This window comes from Heterocephalus glaber, unplaced genomic scaffold (genome assembly GCF_053883595.1).
Source record: "Heterocephalus glaber isolate CG9 unplaced genomic scaffold, H.glaber_assembly_v1.0 deba00000613, whole genome shotgun sequence".
Lineage (NCBI taxonomy): Eukaryota > Metazoa > Chordata > Mammalia > Rodentia > Bathyergidae > Heterocephalus > Heterocephalus glaber.
The window spans coordinates 1,644,160-1,663,233 of record NW_028258152.1 but is presented as its reverse complement, the minus strand read 5'-3'; the positions used below and the strand labels follow the sequence as shown (position 1 = coordinate 1,663,233).

The 19,074-nt window shown below is 36.8% G+C and overlaps 1 protein-coding gene across 16 annotated transcripts in view; it reads left to right on the top strand.

Moving 5' to 3' along the window:
- Arfip1 (ARF interacting protein 1) overlaps positions 1–19,074 on the top strand; it is a 105,980-nt gene that overhangs the window by 51,672 nt on the left and 35,234 nt on the right. For 12 of the 16 annotated variants that reach the window (XM_087205777.1, XM_087205773.1, XM_004869197.4 and 9 more), the window contains 3 exons: positions 6,946–7,054; positions 10,821–10,916; positions 13,040–13,152. In XM_087205777.1, coding sequence (XP_087061903.1) covers positions 6,946–7,054; positions 10,821–10,916; positions 13,040–13,152 — 318 coding nt within the window. The remainder of the gene's footprint in view (positions 1–6,945; positions 7,055–10,820; positions 10,917–13,039; positions 13,153–19,074) is intronic. The other 4 variants (XM_021247903.2, XM_087205779.1, XM_021247899.2 and 1 more) reach the window with 1 other exon arrangement.

The following is a 19,074-nucleotide window of genomic DNA, read 5'->3' as shown; positions in this document are numbered from 1 at the left end:
CCTTTACATATTTTTATGACCACTCCATCTCTCTACATCAGCATAGATGGGTGGCGCATGCAATATATTTTATTTCATTGTAAATATTATATGATTTGTATTTAAGAGTGTAGCAAAATACTACATACTGTGCCTTAGGGGATCATAGACAGCTTGTTTGGAAGAGATTGCTAATGGGACATGTAATCAATCCCTGGAATTGTGTGCAGTGGCATGCAAAGGGCTAGAAACATTCAGGATACTAAAAGAGTTAGGCATGCCAAAGCCTGAGAGAAGGTCAATGACAGGGCTTGTGGACAAGAGAGCAGTGAGGCAGAGTGGCAGACTGGAAAGCAGTGGACGTGGGGGGAGTGGGTCCGGGTTGTTAAGGATGGAAAAACAGTTCCGTTTAGCAAGAGCTCCCCAGAACAGGCCAAGGTCACTGTATGTCAGCTGCCTTGCTTGTTTGAAATTCTGAGTGCTGGGCTCCATTCTCCAGCATAATGAGAATCACTAGGAGAGCTCAGAGCTCTGCGTTTCTAACAGGATACTCAGGTGAATCTTAGCAGAACTAAGGCCTGATGATGTATTAGGAGTACTGTACAGTGGAGAACTGAGAACATGCTGGCCCAGCCTGCCAGCAGTAGAAAGTTGGCGAATAAATCAGCTTTGACTCGGGTAATTATAGAGAGGCAGAGGGGCCATGAGCAGGTTAATGATCTTGCAAGGTAGTTACGGTAGAAAGGGATATGGAGGTTTGCTTCTGGCAGATATTCCTTATAGACAGGCTGAGGCAGGAGACTGCGAGTTCAAGGTCAGATTGGACAACATAGAGTGTCTCAGAAAACAAGAAAAGATAATTCTTATAGACAGCTGGCTGTTAAAACAAGTGGATTTTAAGGTACCAGAAATCATAGAACACATAACATTTTCAGTTTCTTTCTTTAAGAGTATACATGAAACATATTTGGAGCTTTTTCCAAAAACATTCTATTTCATTTTGGCCTAATCAATTGAAAATTTATTTTTTAAAAGTATTAAATACTCCAGCCGTTATCTTAGTAGCTGCAATAGAAGGTTAACTTTTGGTTTGTTTGTTATTGTACAGTTGTTAAGCATAGCCTTCCAAAGTCTTGAAGTTTGAGTGTCAGTAGCACGTAAATTAGAGATTTTGTGTCGTTTGCTACAAATGGGCTAATTGTCTCTGAAGTGTACTCTTGAGACTATAGGAATAAATGCAGTAGCATGCCCTTAAATAGCACAGCTTGATAACTGGGGCCCTTTTTAAAAATTTAAAGATTATGTCAAGAAGGCACGTTTTAAGTTTTTGTGAATGTTAGGCTGTATTATATTACATAGGGAAGGAGTAATGTAACAAAAGAGCTGACACAATCCCAGAATCCTGAGTGTTACCCCTCAAGTCATCTGTTCCGCTTGGCTGCCAGGCCACTAGCAGGCGAAGGTCCTCTTCTGAATTACAGTGGGCCCCTTGCACCGCTTTCAGTTAGGCTCCTCTCTTGTGGCAGTTAGAGATAGGAAGGCTGTTCAGATTTACAGCTGTTTTTCCTATAGGATGGGAGGTTTATTTCTGGAAACACTTTTTATTTGTTCAGTAAAGGAAGCCTGGCAGCTGTAGGCAAGCTTTTGCGTAAGATGCAACATCCTCAGCACTAACGTCTGTCTAGAGTCCATGTGTGACAAGGTGGAAAGTGTCCCTATAATCAGATTTCTTTCTATCGGATCTATTATTTAACCCCAACTAACTTCCCTCTTCCCCAGTACTGCTATTGTAGCATTTGTTTTTTAAGAATTTACAACAATATTCTGTAACAGAAAAATGATTCCAATGACTATGTTCTTTTCGGGTGTCATGAAAAAGCCAGATGAGTGTAAGAGTGATTTCTTTTTTATTCTAAGTGCTCTTCAAACAGTAGTTGAAAAGGGGGTACAGTGACAAGAGATTCTAAGTGGCATTAGAAAATAAGTGAGATGGAATAAAGGCTCTTCATCTGTTTTATATTTCTATAGGAAATTACAAGTTGACAACTTATTTCCATCAAGTAATTTCTGAAATAATGTTTAAAAGGCATTTCTTTGAATAAATCTTTTAGAAAACATACTACCAAAATGCATTCTAAATCTCTAATAAATTGCGTGTAGCTATTTGCATTTACTACAGAGTTAGTATTGTTTCTGGAGGTGTGCTTGGTCCTAACCACATTGGTAGCAACAATGACATGCTTCTTTGTTCTGGTTTTCTGATCTGTGACATGGGAGCATTTGCCAAGAGTAAGTGAGATCGTACACATACAGTTCTTGCTTTGTATAGTTCAGTATGCATTGATTTTATTTATCCCAGTGTAATTAAAACACACCAGTCCCCCAGCAGCACCGCTCACACTTTCTCCTCGGAGAGCTTTCCCTGCATACCTCATCCAGAGTGGCAACTGTGACCCACCACTCTGTATTCCTCTTTTCTGCCTTTAAATAAAAAACCAAAACCCCAGTTCACTTGTTACTTCTTTTCAGCGCTTACTACTGCCTGACATTTGTTTGTTTGCTATCAGTTCCCTGCTTCCCTGCCCCAAGTCCCCTGGAATGTGAGTCTCTATGGCCAGGGACTCTGTTTCCATCACTGCTGCATCTTTGACGTCTAGAGCAGTGACTGTCTTGAATTTGGTTCTCATTAGATGTTGATTCAGTAAAGCTTTATGTTCAGAGTTCAGGTTCCTATTTGGTTCTTATAGACTTAGTCCATTCTGAATTTCTCTGGTACTTATTGTCTCACTTTGGCACCAACCTCAGCTTTTATGTTAATGTGCGTTTTGTCTGTCCAATGAGATGGCAAGGTTTGTACCTGATCTTTTTCTTTGCCTAGAAAGTCTAGCATATAGTAAGAGTAAGCAACCACTCACTAAGTTTAATTTAAAAATAAACCAGCTGCTATGCAGCTTCGTAATCTGTATAGTGTTGAGTCCTAAGTCCAATGGTTCATTCAGCAAGTCCATTCATTCATTGATTCGATCCTTAGTGAGCATCTGCTGTTCAGGTCCTGCTATGTAGAAGTAAACAAAATGTGTTATAACCATGCTCTCATGAAGTTAACGGTGTAATTAGAAATAACAAAAATAAATGTATCCTATACATGCCTCTCTTAATAACTAACTGCTGTGAGAACAATAAAAGATAAGGAGAATGGGGATTCCAGTGTGGGAGTCCAGGGCCTTACTGTTTGACATGTTGTCATAAGAAAGCCTCTTGGTAAGGGAGGGCGCCCTGTGAGTTTCTGCTAGACCAGTGTTTCCAGCAGAAGTCAAAGGCCCTAAAACAGAGGTAGCGTTAGTGTTTTTGAAGCCGAGCCAGCCATGCAGGGGCTAGTAGGAGCTGAAGCCAAATCATGTGATGTTAGTAGTTTGGGCTTTACTCCAGCTAATACTAGGAGCTAGTGGAGAGTTTTGATTAGAAGATGACTTGATTTGGTGATTCTACAGGGGATAGCTCTGGGTGCGGTGTGGAGCTGGGTGTGTGTCCTGGAGAGAAGCCAAGACCAGCTGGGAAGAACTTGGGATAATCCAAGTGAAACAGGATGCTAGTTTAGACCAGGGTTGTGGCAGTGGAAGTGGGGAGTACTGATTTGATCCTGGATATATTTTGAGGGCAAATTTGGTAAGGTCTACTGATACCTTGGATATAGGTATGAGAGAAAAAGAAGAGTTAAAAGTGACGCCTTAGATTTTTGACTTGAACAATTAATTGCTGTGAGCAGAAAGGGGTGAAAACTATAGATGCTTTTCTTTTGCTTTCTTGGGAGTTTTCTGCAGACTCCGTCAGTTTCCAGTAGTTTACTGCATTTAAGGTTCCTGTTTCACCTCTGAAAATGGCATGTATGTAGTTAGAGGTACTGAGAAAAGCAGGTGAGAAACATATGTCAAAATTGTGAGGGTGGAGATGAGTTTTAAATCCAGAAGACTGGAAGAGATCACAAGGAAGTAAATGTAGGGGAAGAAGTTTTCTCACTGAATCTTAGGGCAACTGTAGGGTTTGGAGTTGGGAGATGAGGGGGAATCAGCAAAGAAGACCACAGAAACAAGATGACGTAGGAGGAGAATCAAGACAGTGCACATCATGTTGCCAGGGTTGAGAGGAGGGAACAAGCGCTTTCCTCTGGCAAATGCTGTTGATAAGTTTGAGGAGGTCAAAATTGGCACTTTGCCAGTGGATTGATAAGCTCTTTGGTGAGCTTAAGTAAGATCTCATTAGTGATTAACTCAGGGCCCCTCCAGATTAATCAGTTGGACAAAATTAAGTGAGCTTCCCAAGAAAAGCACCGCTCGCACAGGTCAGTGGTGAGACTGCATCTGCCAGTTTTGACTTTGCAGATTGCAAGACTCAAGTGTTGGAATGTTCTGAGCTGTAAAATTTTAACTATGTTATATGTGGGAAGGTAGTATATGAAAGGATTTCACAGACAAAGATATCTCCTCATTCATCACTAACTTGTCATTGTTGTGGAAAACCAGTAGGATCCGTCCATAGACTCTGACTATGAAAATCAGGTGATACCTCGTGTCCGTGCCACAGGGGAAATAAGCCAAATTTAAGGTTTCAAGAAACTTGTTTAACACCTAAGATCAGTGTTTCTCTTTTCCTATAAGAGAATTTATCTCTTTGAAAGATTTTGAGTTGCATTTTATATATAATAGATAAAATTTGGGCCTTAAAATTTTTAGAAGCCTGATTTACTGAATGTAGAGTGGCATCTAAGAATATACTAGCTTCTGGTCTTTTAAGATGTTCGGAAATGTTCAAATGACTGAAAGACCAATCTGACTTTTAATTTCTTTTTATTTATGAAAATGCCCCTGTTACTACTGAATTGATTGATTTTTAATAAAATTCATGATCTTCAGCTGGCCTTTTCCTCCCTGTTTTGTTTTGTATGAATTCCTTACTTTTGGTATCAGACTCATTACCTTCCCTTTAAAGTGTGTCTTTCCTACATTTTTCTCTTATCTTTATCCATACTCACAGTTTCTGTTAAATTATCATCTTGTATACCAAGCATGTACATTTTCTTTTATTATTTTTATTTGTTTTGAAGTAGGTTCTTGCTATACTCCCCAGGTTGGCCTTGAACTCCTTGTCTCAAATGATCTTCCTATATACCTCATCCTCCTGGGTGGGTGGCTGGATCTCTACCCACACATTGTGCACCCAGCTAATTTGTACATTTTAAATCTCAGTTCTCTCACACTTGTGACCTCTGGGTAGCTGCTCTATTTAAAGTCAGTGGATATCAGAAGTTAATTATATGGTGTTTTCAGATATAGACATGCCCTAATGCAATTGAGGTGACACTCTGAGTGTAATACTAAGTGTGGGAGTGCTTCTGGGATGAGGAAGAGGTATAATAATGATTTGGTGTGTATCCTACTATATTTGTCACTCAAAAAATAAAAATCATTTCAAATGATATGAAAATACCTATGATGCCCAGTTTTAATTATGAGAAAATCTTTTATCACTGCAATAACTTTGGATCTCCAAAAACGTTGTTTACACATTAGTAAAGGGAAGGATATTAATATTTGAAGCACCAGATGTTGTGCAGTGTACTTCTTCTATGTCACTGTGAGGAAAGGAGTGTTGTCCCTGGCCATCCCAATTTGTAGTAAAGACACGCAGCAATCGAGAGAACTTCCCTGGCTTATGCAGCCATTAGCCAGGATTCAAGCTCAGACTTACCCGACTAGGGCAGACACTGCAACCATGACATCAAACTGCCTCACCAAATGATTGCTTGGTATTTTTTAAATAATGGGTGCATTTAGAATCAGAGCCAATTCTCAGGTATCAGTTTCACTGATGGCCAAAGTGCTAAGCAATCTTGTTCGCCCTCTGAAACTACCTTGAATCTCCCAGTCCGGAAAGCATACTGTAACGCAGTTAGAGAGGAAGTTGTGGAGATTACCTTGGACCTACCCAATTTAAATATTTTACACACTGAAGTTGCTAAAAATTTAACTTTCAACTACTGTTAGTAACAAATCACTTGACACACACCTTTCTACCAGTGAAGACACTAGTATGTCAAAATCCCAAGGCTGAGAACTGCAGGAGTATGGAGCCATTCCCAGATACAGTCCCCTCCATTTGTCATATTTCCAATAATAAGTTACTCAGTAATGGGACAGATACGTGTCTAGCTGGAGAAGGGAAATCAAGCTGTAAAGTTGGAGATTTAAGGTCGAACAGATAAAGCAAAAATGCATGAGCCAAGCAAATGGACAAAATGTTTTAGAATATGTTTAATCTTGGTTTGTGCCTTAAGGACACTGTGCTTCTTGGCTTTCTATTATTTTTAAACTGTAAGACTTGGCGTTGAGTATTACTTTTATTACAGTTAAAGTTCAACTGCAAGCTGATTTGTACTTAAGCTAGTATCAATGTTTAATACATATCTAATTAAAGGAAATTTCCTTTACGTCACCCTGATTGAAGTCAGAGAACCCCAGTTTACCTAATCTTGAAACTGAAGAGAAATTAACATTGCAAGTAAATGATGTATTTATATTGACTTACTGGCTAGGCTTATGATTATATTAGATACCAGCCAACTTCCAAATATTAGACATGGCATTTCAATGATCTCAATTCTGTTCCTTCCTTAAAATAGTTTTTCTGATATGTCTTAAAATTTTTAAGTTGAATTTTAATATTGCCTGTTGCCTACTTCCATAACAATGTATGTTATATTTGACGTACACTATACTACTTAATAGCAAATCTTCCCTGTATTTGCTGCTGCTTATATATCATTTTAGAATACCATGGCAGCATAAGGGAATACTACATAGAAGAGAGTAAGATAGTGTAAGATGTGATTAAAGGAACAGTTATTCTGTACTGTTATGTGCTGTGGGGTTTTTTTACAAAATTTTTTTCTTTTATTCAAATGTTACTAAGGATTTGAAGCGTTCATTGCCATCTGGACTTGGTCTCTCAGAAACTCAGATTACATCTCATGGCTTTGACAGCACCAAAGAGGAGGTTATGGAAGCAGGAGCATATCAAGGTAAGAACACATATATTTGTAAAGATGGCTGGGATGGAGAGAGGGAGAAGTTCACCAAATGTTGCTTTTATTAATGAAGCACAAGAATTGAGCTCTTAATTCTGGGAGAAAACACTGATTATACACATAATCCTTTTTTCTTGAATTTAAGTAGGAATTGTTTTAATAATCTGTTATAAATAGATAAATGCATAATTTCATTATTTAAATGTTGTTTTTAAAATACTGATATAAAAACTCAAAAATGATACCATAATATATATTTAGATGTTTGTAACACAAAATTTGTAACCACAAAATACTTACAACAAAGATTATAACTTGATTTGTATAAATATATATTTCCTATTTCAAAATAAATATAAAAATGAACTGTTATTTTTCTTATTATACATGCTACGTAGAAGGTCCCCAAGACCTAAAATGTCCAACCTCAGATTCAGCAGTTTGCTGGGAGGACATGAGACTGTTTATCATCACACTCATAGCCATGATTAATTGCAGTGAAAGAGTTCCAAGCATAATCAGTAGAGGCGAAAGATTCATGAGACAAAGTTTGGGTAAAACTAAGCATAAGCAAGCGCCCATGGGTTCTCTCAGTGAAGCCTCTCAGGAATTTCTTAATTCCTCCAGCAGTGAGTTGTGACAGCATATATAAAATGTTGCTAAGAAGCTCATTTAGAGACTGGTTGAGCAGGGTTTTTACCCGGACTGCTCACATAAGCATCAGCTTCTAGCAGAATCAAGGTTCTAGACTTCTAGAAGGAATGGTTAAGTAAAACACATTGCATGATACACGTTGTTTGTATAAACAGTTAAGGCCAAGTGAACCCATCCTTGCAGAAATAGAGAATCCTCCCAAAAGTGGAGTTCCCAGGCACCCATCAAGAGCCAGTTCTGCAAGCAGATAATTTTCAAGGAAAGGCAGTTAGACCTGCTTTGTGAACTCTTTCTGCACATGTCCTGTGTGTGTGTGTAATAGAAAGGGAAAAATTGCTTCCTTTGCAAATGTTCTTATCTGTACTTTTTTCTATTTTTTTTCATTTTGATATGAGCGAAAGAAAAACCATATTAACATTTGAATGTAAAAAAATAGATTATTTTCTTGACAGACCTATAGTTAGTGTTCATTGAAGTATATTAATTTTAATACTATATTGTATTTTACAAAATGAAATAATCTCCATGCCTTCGCAATTCTTGGTCCTCTTGAAGATAATAGTACCCTATATTTTCAGTATAACAGTTTGGTTCACAAACAGAAGCGTTTGCCAGGATTTTTTTGTTGTTGTTTACAAACTCTGCATCAGGTGACAAACACGACCGTGGCTATCTTTCCCACACAAATGTACACATGACCATCTTTTCCAAAATCATAGAACCAATTAGACTCATGAACTGAGGTACCATGATAAAGCTATAAAAAGGGCAGAAGGTTGTTCAGTATTCTAACACTATACATATAAACTCTCTGTAGACTCTTGAAAACAAAAATCAGAACATGGTCTATAAAAAATAATCTGTACTTAATTCTGAAGCATTATATTCATGTTTTAGGGATAGCATTTGGAAATCTGAATGCCTAAAATACAATATAAAAGTATAAGTTATGAAAAATTATGAAATTATAAAAAGTATGAGTATAATTATAAATTATAAAGTTATAAATTTATACAATTATAAATTTTATAATTTAAAATTATGAGTATAATTAAAGGTATAAGGCTTACTTTGCATAAATTGACAATTTTTGGATCATTCACCTATTTCAAAATTCATTATTCATTCATTCATTTATTCATTCTGCTTTTGTGGTATTGGGGACTGGACCCAGGGTCCCATGCTTACTACATGAATGCTTTTCACATATCTTGTATTGTGCTGTGGTGTTATTTTGTATGCAAGATTAATAAACTGTAATAATTAGGACACCAGAGCCTTGTTCCAAGACATGAGACTAGAGCAGTCTTCTTTTATTAAATACTTATAATAGAAACCCTATGCTTTGGGTAGTAGAGATAGTCTTTGTTCAAAATGGCTATTGGGCTGGGTAAGCTAATATAGGGTCTTCAGCTTGTCCGGTGATTTGTGGATTGGTGTTTCCTGTGTTGAATCTGATACTAGAGATACTATGGTGTGGATTCTGAATATCTGAGCCCAACAAGAAGACTGGTCTGACCTCTGGGCCTCAGTTCCCCTGCAGTTTAATGTAAGAGTTCAGCTGGTTCCTGTCACCCCCTCTAGTTTTAAATTTTAATAACTCAGCAGATTTAAAAAAAACAAGTATAGTGAGTATCTCTTGGTTTGAAAGGTGGTGGCAATCCATTTAGGTCTACTTGTGTTTGAATTTTAATGTGAGTTCCAGTCCAAATTCACATTTTCATACTATTACAAGCAGTGGCTGTTTCTGGATCAGAATTTTGTATATGTAGGATATGTGCAATTATTACTAATTATAAGTAAAGAGTCGATATTGATTCTTTCCTATTAGAAAACTTAATTATGAATTTGATATATTATGTCTTTTCCAGAGAAGTGGGCAAGAATGTAATTAAAAGTACATTAAAAACGTTGAAATATTCTCAGCTAAAGGTTGAAGAATAGTTCCTATTTTCCTGTCTTTTTAATGATCACCCCTTTTTCCGATTTAATACTGGGCATTAGCAGCAGCAGCAGTGTTGCATGGCCAGCACTAATGCTCTGTGGGTGACTACGGCCCAGAGACAGGAGGCAGCCTGTCAGGGTGGCGCTGACACTCTGTGGTAGACAGAGACAGAATTTCTAAACCTAGGGTTAGAATTCAAAACCCAGTGTGTTCTTCGCTCTGGTCCCCAAACTTGGCATTGTTTGAAAATCATCTGAGTGGCTTTTCAAAGTGGCAGATAATCCACAGATCTCGTTTCCCGAGTATATATTAAAAGCCCCGCATTATTCTTTTTTTTTTCTTTTTCTTTTTTTTTGGTACTGAGGATCGAACTTGGGACCTTGCGCTTGCGAGGCAGGCAGCGGCACCCCTGAGCTAAATCCCTTCTTATGATCATCTACATCAATGCTTCTGAAACATCAGAGTACCCTATTTACGAAGCACCTGAGGATCTTGTCATAGTGCAGGTTCTGATTCAGGAGGTCTGGGCCAGGACCTGAGATTTCCCTGGTAACATACTTCCAGTTGACTTCATTGTTGTTAGTGCCTTCCATCCACACTGTGAACAGAATTTATGATTTGAAATTTTTGGCTACAATTCCTTTGAAGGCTGTGATTCCTATGAAGGTTATAATCCATTCACATTTCTATGAGAGATTAGAAAGAACATGGTATCCTTTATGACCCTTAGAATTTTTACTTGAGTTTTTCCTTCATATTAAAGAGTAGTAAGTTACGAAGTATTTACTTAAGCTTTAAGTCATTCCAAGTATGAAGCTTTAGTCACATTCTCTTAATTGATTTTAGAAATAGTAAAGTCCAGGTAAAGTCTTGTTTAGATGTGATCTTTGCCGAATTTCTTTGTATAGTTAGGTGCTTTGTTTGGTTTTGATAGTTCGATGAAAAGTTTTTACAAGAACTCAGCCTGATAACATCCATTTATTAGTCCTTTTCTTCAAGAAAACAATATTTTAATTGTAGTCTTTAATCTACTTTATTAATCTTAGTATTAATCTAGTCTTGAGGTATATTTTAAAAGAAATGTAAGTAGAACTGTATTCTGAATGTGTAGCATGTGGAGGGAGAGCAGGATTTTCACGGTGAAATGTCTGCCCTTTTCAGGTTCCCCAGAACCGCCTTTGCCATCTGTTATGTCTCCTAGCAGGGTTGCAGCTAGTCGACTGGCTCAACAAGGAAGTGATTTAATTGTTCCTGCAGGTACTCGCTGCACTGATTGGATAAAGCTCTTCTTGCTGCTGCTGCTGCTGCTGAAGCTAAACTAACTCCCTGAGTTTAAGTTTCATAATCACTTGCTTTGTATTCTTAGGTGTGTGTTATTCTGGCTTTTTTGGTGGCAGGCTGCTTTAAAAACAAAACAAAACAAAACAAACGAAATAATCTTTCTAGTCATAGCCTTTCTGACTTTTCAAAGTAGTTATGCTGTGTCTCTTCACCTATCTTCTTAAGATTAAAAATGTAGTATAATATGATTCATTTTAAATCATCCTTTCTTTGCTCTGGGCAATTCAGGCTCACCTGTTTGATCCTAACCTCCAGCTTTGCAGCTCTGCCCTATTTTTAGTTTAAAAAAAAAAAAGAAACTTCAACAGTTGGGGATGGGTCAGGTAGAAACGGTTGTGTCTTCTTATTTTCAGCTTCAACTTATAAGTAGTTTGCAGATTGTGACAGAACACCATGTACCTTACCAGTTACACCCCATGAAAACTACTTGGGAAAGAGAAAAGACCTGTTTAATTTGCTCAACACTTAGATGTTGCTGGAATATAAAAACGGGAGATGCAAACTCCACATTTCTTTTCATATGGAATGTTAGTTTTTATATTTTGTTTCTATGAGAGTTTTATAAATTCTTAAATGTGTTTGATTTTTTTTTTTTTTCTGGCACAAGTGACATCACAGAACTTTATGTTTCAGCTACAGTGCTCCACCTATTACAACATCCATGGCCTGTTATACTTTTGGGGGGCATTTTCTTTTGTTTTTATTTTATTGGTACATTTTAGATACACATAATGATGATACTCATCATAGGGAATTTGTACCCATACATGGTATTTCTTGCTTATTCTTTTTTCCCATTCCCTTCCCCACCCTTCAGTCCTCCTCTTTATCTACAAAAGCTTTGTTTCCATTTTTTTCCTTCCTTTTTTTTTATCTGTTTGATTCTGTGTACAGTTCTCAGTCTTAGTCTGTGATGAAGCTGCCTTAAAGGCTGGCTGGAAATAAGTAAGAAGAACTTTTTACTGACCCTAAGTTTTTAAAACCATTAAGTTCTTAATTTTTTCTCTCCTTATTTTATCGTTCTTTTTAAAATATCATGAAGTTTATATCCCAAATCATTGGTATTATAAATGTTCATGAAACATTTTTATGCTATGGAAAATATTTTACTATTAGAAACTAAGAAACTACATAGTTGCTTTTTATACCATAAACCTCAGTTGTTGGAACAGTACATTTGTTAAGACTTTATCAGCCTGGCTTTTTTTAAAAGAGTTTTATTTTTTTGTTTTTGTTTTTTTGAGACAGTCTCCCTATGTTGAGAAAGAGCTCTTGAGGGCTGGGGATTTAGCTCAGTGGTTCTGGCGCCTGCCTTGTAAGCACAAGGTCCTGAGTTCAATCCCCAGTACCAAAAAAAAAGAGAAAGAGCTCTTGAGAACAACATACAATATAGGTCTTATTTCAGCTCAGCCTCTTGTGCCGGTGGTAACATTTTTAAAATTTAAATTAATTTTTAACTGATTCATAAAAACATACAAATTGTACATAGTAATGGGGCACCATGTGATGTTTTGTTACATTGTACAGTGCTTAAATCAACTTAAACTATCTCAAACATGTAGCATCTCCTTACAGCAAAAACATTCATTTTTAATGACTTTGAATTATTTTTCCCAATTGTCCAAAATTATAGTGACATTCTGTTGTGTTTCTGATCAACATAGTGTAGTGACAGGAGATCAGTGTAGGAATTTTTACTGACAAAGATAGTTCAGTCTTTAAGGTTAGTTGTAAAACTTATTTTTCTTGAGATAATCAGCAGTTAATATAGACAAGAATTTTGATTGCAGCAGCATTTGTTTTTAAAAGATGATAGCCAAACCACATGGCATTTGTGTTTAATGGACAGAAATTTTTTTTGATATTTGTATTTTTTGAATGATTAGGAAATTATCAAGGATTCTAGGATGTTCTAGTCACTCACTTTGTGTGAGTCTTTCTTAAATGCATAAGTAATTTAATTTGAACATCATTGTTCTGTTTTCTTTGCCTACTTTATCTCGATTGTGTGTTTTTTGTCTTTTCTTATGATCATGCAGGTGGCCAGAGAACACAAACAAAAAGTGGACCAGTTATTCTAGCAGATGAAATTAAAAATCCTGCAATGGAAAAGTTAGAACTTGTTAGAAAATGGAGTCTGAACACATATAAGGTTTGTAATTTTTTAATGTTTCTGTCTTAAGTGGTTCTAAGAATTATTATTTGTATGTTATCAAATTACTATATTGCAATTATATGAATATATAGGAGTTTTACCATCTAAACAGGGAAATATAATTCAAAAAATGAAATGTTTGTTTTATTATTGATATTTGTAAAAATAATGCTGCTTTGGAATTTATTATAGAGCTGCTATAGATATATTTCCCCTTCTGCTTTTTTTTTTTTTTTTTGATACTTTATTTTTAATTTTAAGAGACAGGGCCTTGCTGTGTTGCCCAGGCTGGTCTTGAACTCCTGGCCTCAAGTGATAATCTTACTGCCTCAGCCTCCTGAGTAGCTGGGACTATAGTCATAAGCTACCAGGTGGGGCCTCTTTTTAATACTTTATAACAACTAAATATTAATTGTACAGACAAGACCAGCTAATAGATGAATTGGGTTTTTAATGTTTGTTGGCAGTGTTAGTTGCATTGCTTCAGAGTAATTAGTGATTATTTTCCTTATTACCTGGTTATTTACCATGATACAAGTAAGCAAATTATTTACTCTGCAGTGTAGTTGATGTGTTACAAACAGCCAAAGTCCAAAATCCATTTAGTACCTCTGAATCTTAACAGGGATAAGGCCAGTAGACTTGTAGAGTAGCCCAGTGGATGAGAACTTAGCCACAATTCTGTACATTCCAGGTTGGTTGTGGGTCTAGAGGTTCTAGAGGAATTGTGCATATTTTTATATAGAGCAGATCTCAAATGTGTCTTCTCAAGAGATAGAATGAATTCTTTCAGTTAAATTTTTTTTTTTTTTTTTTTTTTTTTGCGGTACCAGGGATGGAACTCAGGATCATGGTGCCACTGAGCTAAATCCCCGGCCCCTTCCAGTTAGTATTTTTAAAAACATTTTCTGAAATCCTCCACAAAATAGGTTTACTTAAGATGGTAAAAATGCCTTGAAATACTGGATCTTCCAAAAGTTATTTAGCTCATGTCAGTGTAAAAGCTGAGAAATACCAATAGTAATCTTTAAAAAAAACGATGCTTGCTTAAGCTTTTCTTCTCACGTGGGCGTTCTCTTAAGTCCTTGCGCCTTCTTGCTGGGGATTCACCTAGTCCAGGTATCTTTCTGTGTGTGTATTCCCCCCATCACAATGATTCCCCCAAGTATTAACAGATGTCTACTCCATCTCCTAGCTGACCCCACATATCCAGTCAGTCTTTAAATCCTGTGGGTTCTACCCAAGTTTTCTTGCTTTCTCTGTCCCAGCCTTCACAGCCATGGTTCCTGTCTCTCCCCCTCCCTCCCCCCATCCCCTCGCCTTCTCCCCTCCCTCTCTCTCAGTAGCTTCTCTACAAATTCTCTTGGACTCCACCTGCCTAATGCAGTCACTATTTCTTTAAAATCTTTCAGCCAATCCCTGTTATCTTTAGAATGACATGAATCTGACTCTTGACTGCCTTTCCAACTTTATGTCTTACTGTTCCATCTCTCTTCTATCTGTGGCTCTGAAACCAAATTACCCAGAGATTTCCTTCAGCAATCTATGCTTTCTCACACTTCTATGACTTTATTCATGAGGCAGTATTTGCCATCTGCTTGGAATTCCCCTCCATTTCACTTTATCTTTCATAGCAGACTGAGCTTCATTCATTTATTTATTAAGTTTATTTATCCATTCCTGTCTTCACTTAGTTATAAAATTTGCCTCTGTTAATATTCTTTGTCCACACATTTTATTTTTTCGGGGGGGTACTGGAGATCGAACTCGGGACATTGTGCTTTCGAGGCAGATGCCGGAACCACTGAGCTAAATCCCCGGCCCCTATCCACACATTTTGAACCTTAAGAACACAGACCTTATTTCTGAACCAAATCCTAATAATTACTGATAACATGTTTTTTAAAATTAAAAGATTTTGTTCATTTGAGCCTCCTTCTCTTGTGTTGTTTACTTTTTTCCTCATTCCTCATTCCTTTTCATTTGTGTGTGTCTATTCCTTTTCTTGCATTTCTTACCTCAACAGTAATCTGAGTTGAAACATCATTAAGCTTCCATATTGGTCTCTTAAGGATTGACATACCACATTAAGCTTTTTGTGCCAATGAAATGACCAGACTTTGACGTGCTGTAGCAGTGTAGTACTGTGTGAAAGAAACATCAGTGTTCTCTTTATTTTTACATGGAACATTTTTTCATCAGAACTCAGTTTGGATATCCTAGTCTAGGTACAAGAGAAAAAGAAAGTTCTGACTTACATGGCTTTAGGAGCTGGCTGAATACCCCTTTCCACCAGAGTGTGATGACCTCATTGGGTCTACAGGACTGTTTCCTGGCTTGTCAGCCTTTTGGGTCCAAATTATAGCTGATGTGGGAATTCATTGTTGTCGGTTCGATAATGCTGCAAGTGCTTGTTTTGATTTTGTTAATTTAAGACTGTGCTTGTTATCCATATTACTCTTAAGTAACTTAATTGTTGCTCTTTGATCTTCCCTCTTTTGTGATTTTTACCTTTAATTTCTTCAGTTCTATTCTCTAGCAAATACTGTCTTCACAGAGAGTATTTACTATTAATTCATTCATTGTCAATTTTGGCCCTTAAGGCCAGTCAGGTAATTAAAACCAAAGATAACAATTTTTAAATTTAGGCCTCAGACCCTTCTTTTTGAACATTATTTTAATCTGCCCGATTTTATTCACAAAATTTAAATTTAGAATTTATTTTTATCTGCCAAAATAGTTGTGAATATTGAACTCTGTTTTATCTTTTTGAGGGGGCTGTTTTTGTTTTTACCTAGGCTACAGAGACTACTTTTTGAAATTCTGGTTTTTTTTTTAAATCTCAGTTCAGCATTCAGAGCTATTTAACATCTTTCCAAAACATACAGTACTTTTAAAAAATGCTTAGAATTTTCCATTAGCAATCACACCCTTATCAAATTAATCTTTATTATCCTTAAGCCAGTATCTTTTAAGATCTTGTGTCTGTTTTTCTTGTCATATATTGCTTCATTGATTTATTGGTTGACTTATTTCTTCTGTTCATTTTCCTTTTGGATGCCCTTCTCTGTATTTTACCTTATAGCCATTTTTAAAATCTGTCACTGTTTACATGGATTTATTCTTCTGCTTATATTGAAATATCTTTGGCCTGTAGCATTACAGAAAAGCTGTTGGTGTTATTTAAATGCCCGGAGTACACAGTGTCTATTTTACAAATTCATGAACCCTCATGATGATAACTTGTGGCACTCAGCACGCTGTGTGTACTTTTTTCATCCACTCTCCTCCAAGTAGGAGGTCTACATAGGTCAGCAATTTACTTAGCTTCCCTCCCTTCAACTTAGCTTCATTTGGAAGCTGTGGTCCTCAAAATGATTTTTTGTTTTGTTTTATTTTGTTTTGGTGGTGGTGGTGGTACTGGGGTTTGAGAACCCACCCAGGGCCTTGTGCATGCTAGGCAAGTACTCTACCACTGAGTTTTTCTCCCTTCAAAATGAATTCTCAATATATATGGGAAACTAATTAGGATCCCCAGCTTATTATAAATGATATCCATTCTATTCTATTTCTTGTGTTTTAAATTTGCTCTATAGTACGTTCTGGCCTTCAGTTTGCATTTAATTCATTGTGCACTAGGAATCAACTTAATAATTCACTCTTAAAGGATTATGTGAGAAACTTCCTTTGGGATCCCAGTGAGTGATGAAATGCTAACAACTTTATGTCTTTTCACTACAACCTTTTTTACAAAGCTACACGTAGGCAGCCTACGATGGTCTCCTTCCAAGATAATCCAGATTTCCTTTAAGGGTATATAATAACCCGTATTGGAACGTAGGCTGTGTAGATTCAGTCTTAAAACTTCTTTCAGGTACCATGTGCTGTCCAGATTCATCTCAGTTTGCCTCACAATCAGTTTCTTACTCTTCTCACTGCCCTAGCTTCCTGGAAACCAATATAAATAAAGAAAATTTTCTCTTTAAGCTTTGACCCAGCTGCTTGCTTATAAATGTTATTTATATGAAAAAATGGTCACTCAGACAACAATAGACTTCCCTTTGATTTTGTCTGGCCTACAAACCTCCTTTCGTGGGGTCAGGCTTCTTGGCTTTGAGCAGGTCACTGTACCTAGGTTGCCGTGGAAGGCACCGTGTCTGTCATAGGAAAATCTTGCTCTAGGAGAAAAGTATGGAAATGAGTGCTGTACCTCCTTTATCATGTCACCCTTTCAGACATTATTTCTTGCTGTTTTTCTCCTTAGAATCACAATGTCTCCACTCAGACTTTTCTCTTGATGTGCTTTTTATCTGTGGAAGTATTTGTACATTTTCCATAGTAATAGTTTTATTCCCCTTCTGTGGTTTTCGGCCTCTTTATCTGTACTACCATTTTTATATGTGGTTAAAAATTTCTCTGTTTTTAAGAAGAGAGCTCCTTGATTTAAAAAAACTCATGAAGATCCTTAGTTTTTGAAAATAGAAAATGTCAGGAAATGTGCTTTTTTTTTTTTTTTTTTAATTTTATTTTGTTAGTACATGTTTGCAGTTCATGCAGTTTACAGTCATCTTGGGGAGCAGTTACATCTCCATACCATAGCTTGTTTTTTATTTTTTTAAGTCCCTTCCCCTTCCTTCCCTCTCCCTCCCTCCTCCTCAAATTCCTTTATCCTATTTTCCTTCTTGTTGATATTATTACTCTTAGCTCATGTTGTGGCATATAATGTTTGCATTAATTGAAGTTATTAGGTTCCTTCAATTTTAAAGAGGAAAAATATATCTGTAAAGAATTATATATATTGACAAAAAGTTCAAGATACTTTGTTCATAAAAGAGATGTTCTGGATATGTTATGTATAGCAGAATAATCTCATCTTTACTCTGAAAGGATTGTGTTTGATTATATGTTAAGGGAAAGTTTAAGATAAATGTCAAACTGTTAATAGAAGATTCTATTTAGTGGGGTTAACAGAAGGAATTCACCTTTTATTTCCTGCATCATTTTTAATTTTTATAACAAATATGAATTCCATAATCAAACCTTTGAAAGGCATAATAGAGAAAATTTTCAAATTTTAGAAATTGTTGTATTTACTACTTTTTAGAATACTTTCGATAACCTCCAATGATGAGTATATTGACACCCTATATAATTACTCTTGATATGTATTGTTGAATAATGAAATGCTAATCATTATTACCAGGAAACTTATTTCCATGTGGAGCTCTGAATTTAGATACAGTTTTTTTTTGGTACGGGAGATTGAACTCAGGACCCACTGAGCTACATCCCCAGCCCTAGATACACTTTAAAAATTACAAGTTTCTGTGTCGTTATTTCTTTGGCAAAAGAGAGTAACACAATGCCATGCTATCTGGGCAAAAGTAAAATAAGGAGAATTTAGGAATCTGTAATCAGTCTCCATTTCTCTCTCCCTCTCTCTCCCTCTCTCTCCCTCTCTCTCCCTCTCTCTCCCTCTCTCTCCCTCTCTCTCCCTCTCTCTCCCTCTCTCTCCCTCTCTCTCCCTCTCTCTCCCTCTCTCTCCCTCTCTCTCCCTCTCTCTCTCTCTTCCTCTCCCTCTCTCTTCCTCTCCCTCTGTCTCTTTCTCTCCCTCTCTCTCTCTTCCTCTCCCTCTCTCTCTCTCTTCCTCTCCCTCTCTCTCTCTTTCTCTCCCTCTCTCTCTCCGTCTCCCTCTCTCTCTCTCATCTCTCTTTCCCACCTTGCTCCCTCCTTCCCTGCCTCCTCTGTCTTCTCTCCCCTCTGTGCCCTCTTTTCTTGCTATCCCTCTCAACCCTCTTCCTCTATTTTCCTCCCTTTTTCCCCCTTCACTCCTACTTCATACAAACATAGATACAAACTACTGGAGGAAGATAGAAAACAGTTGAAACCTATAAGAGAATAGAATTTTGCTATTCTTTA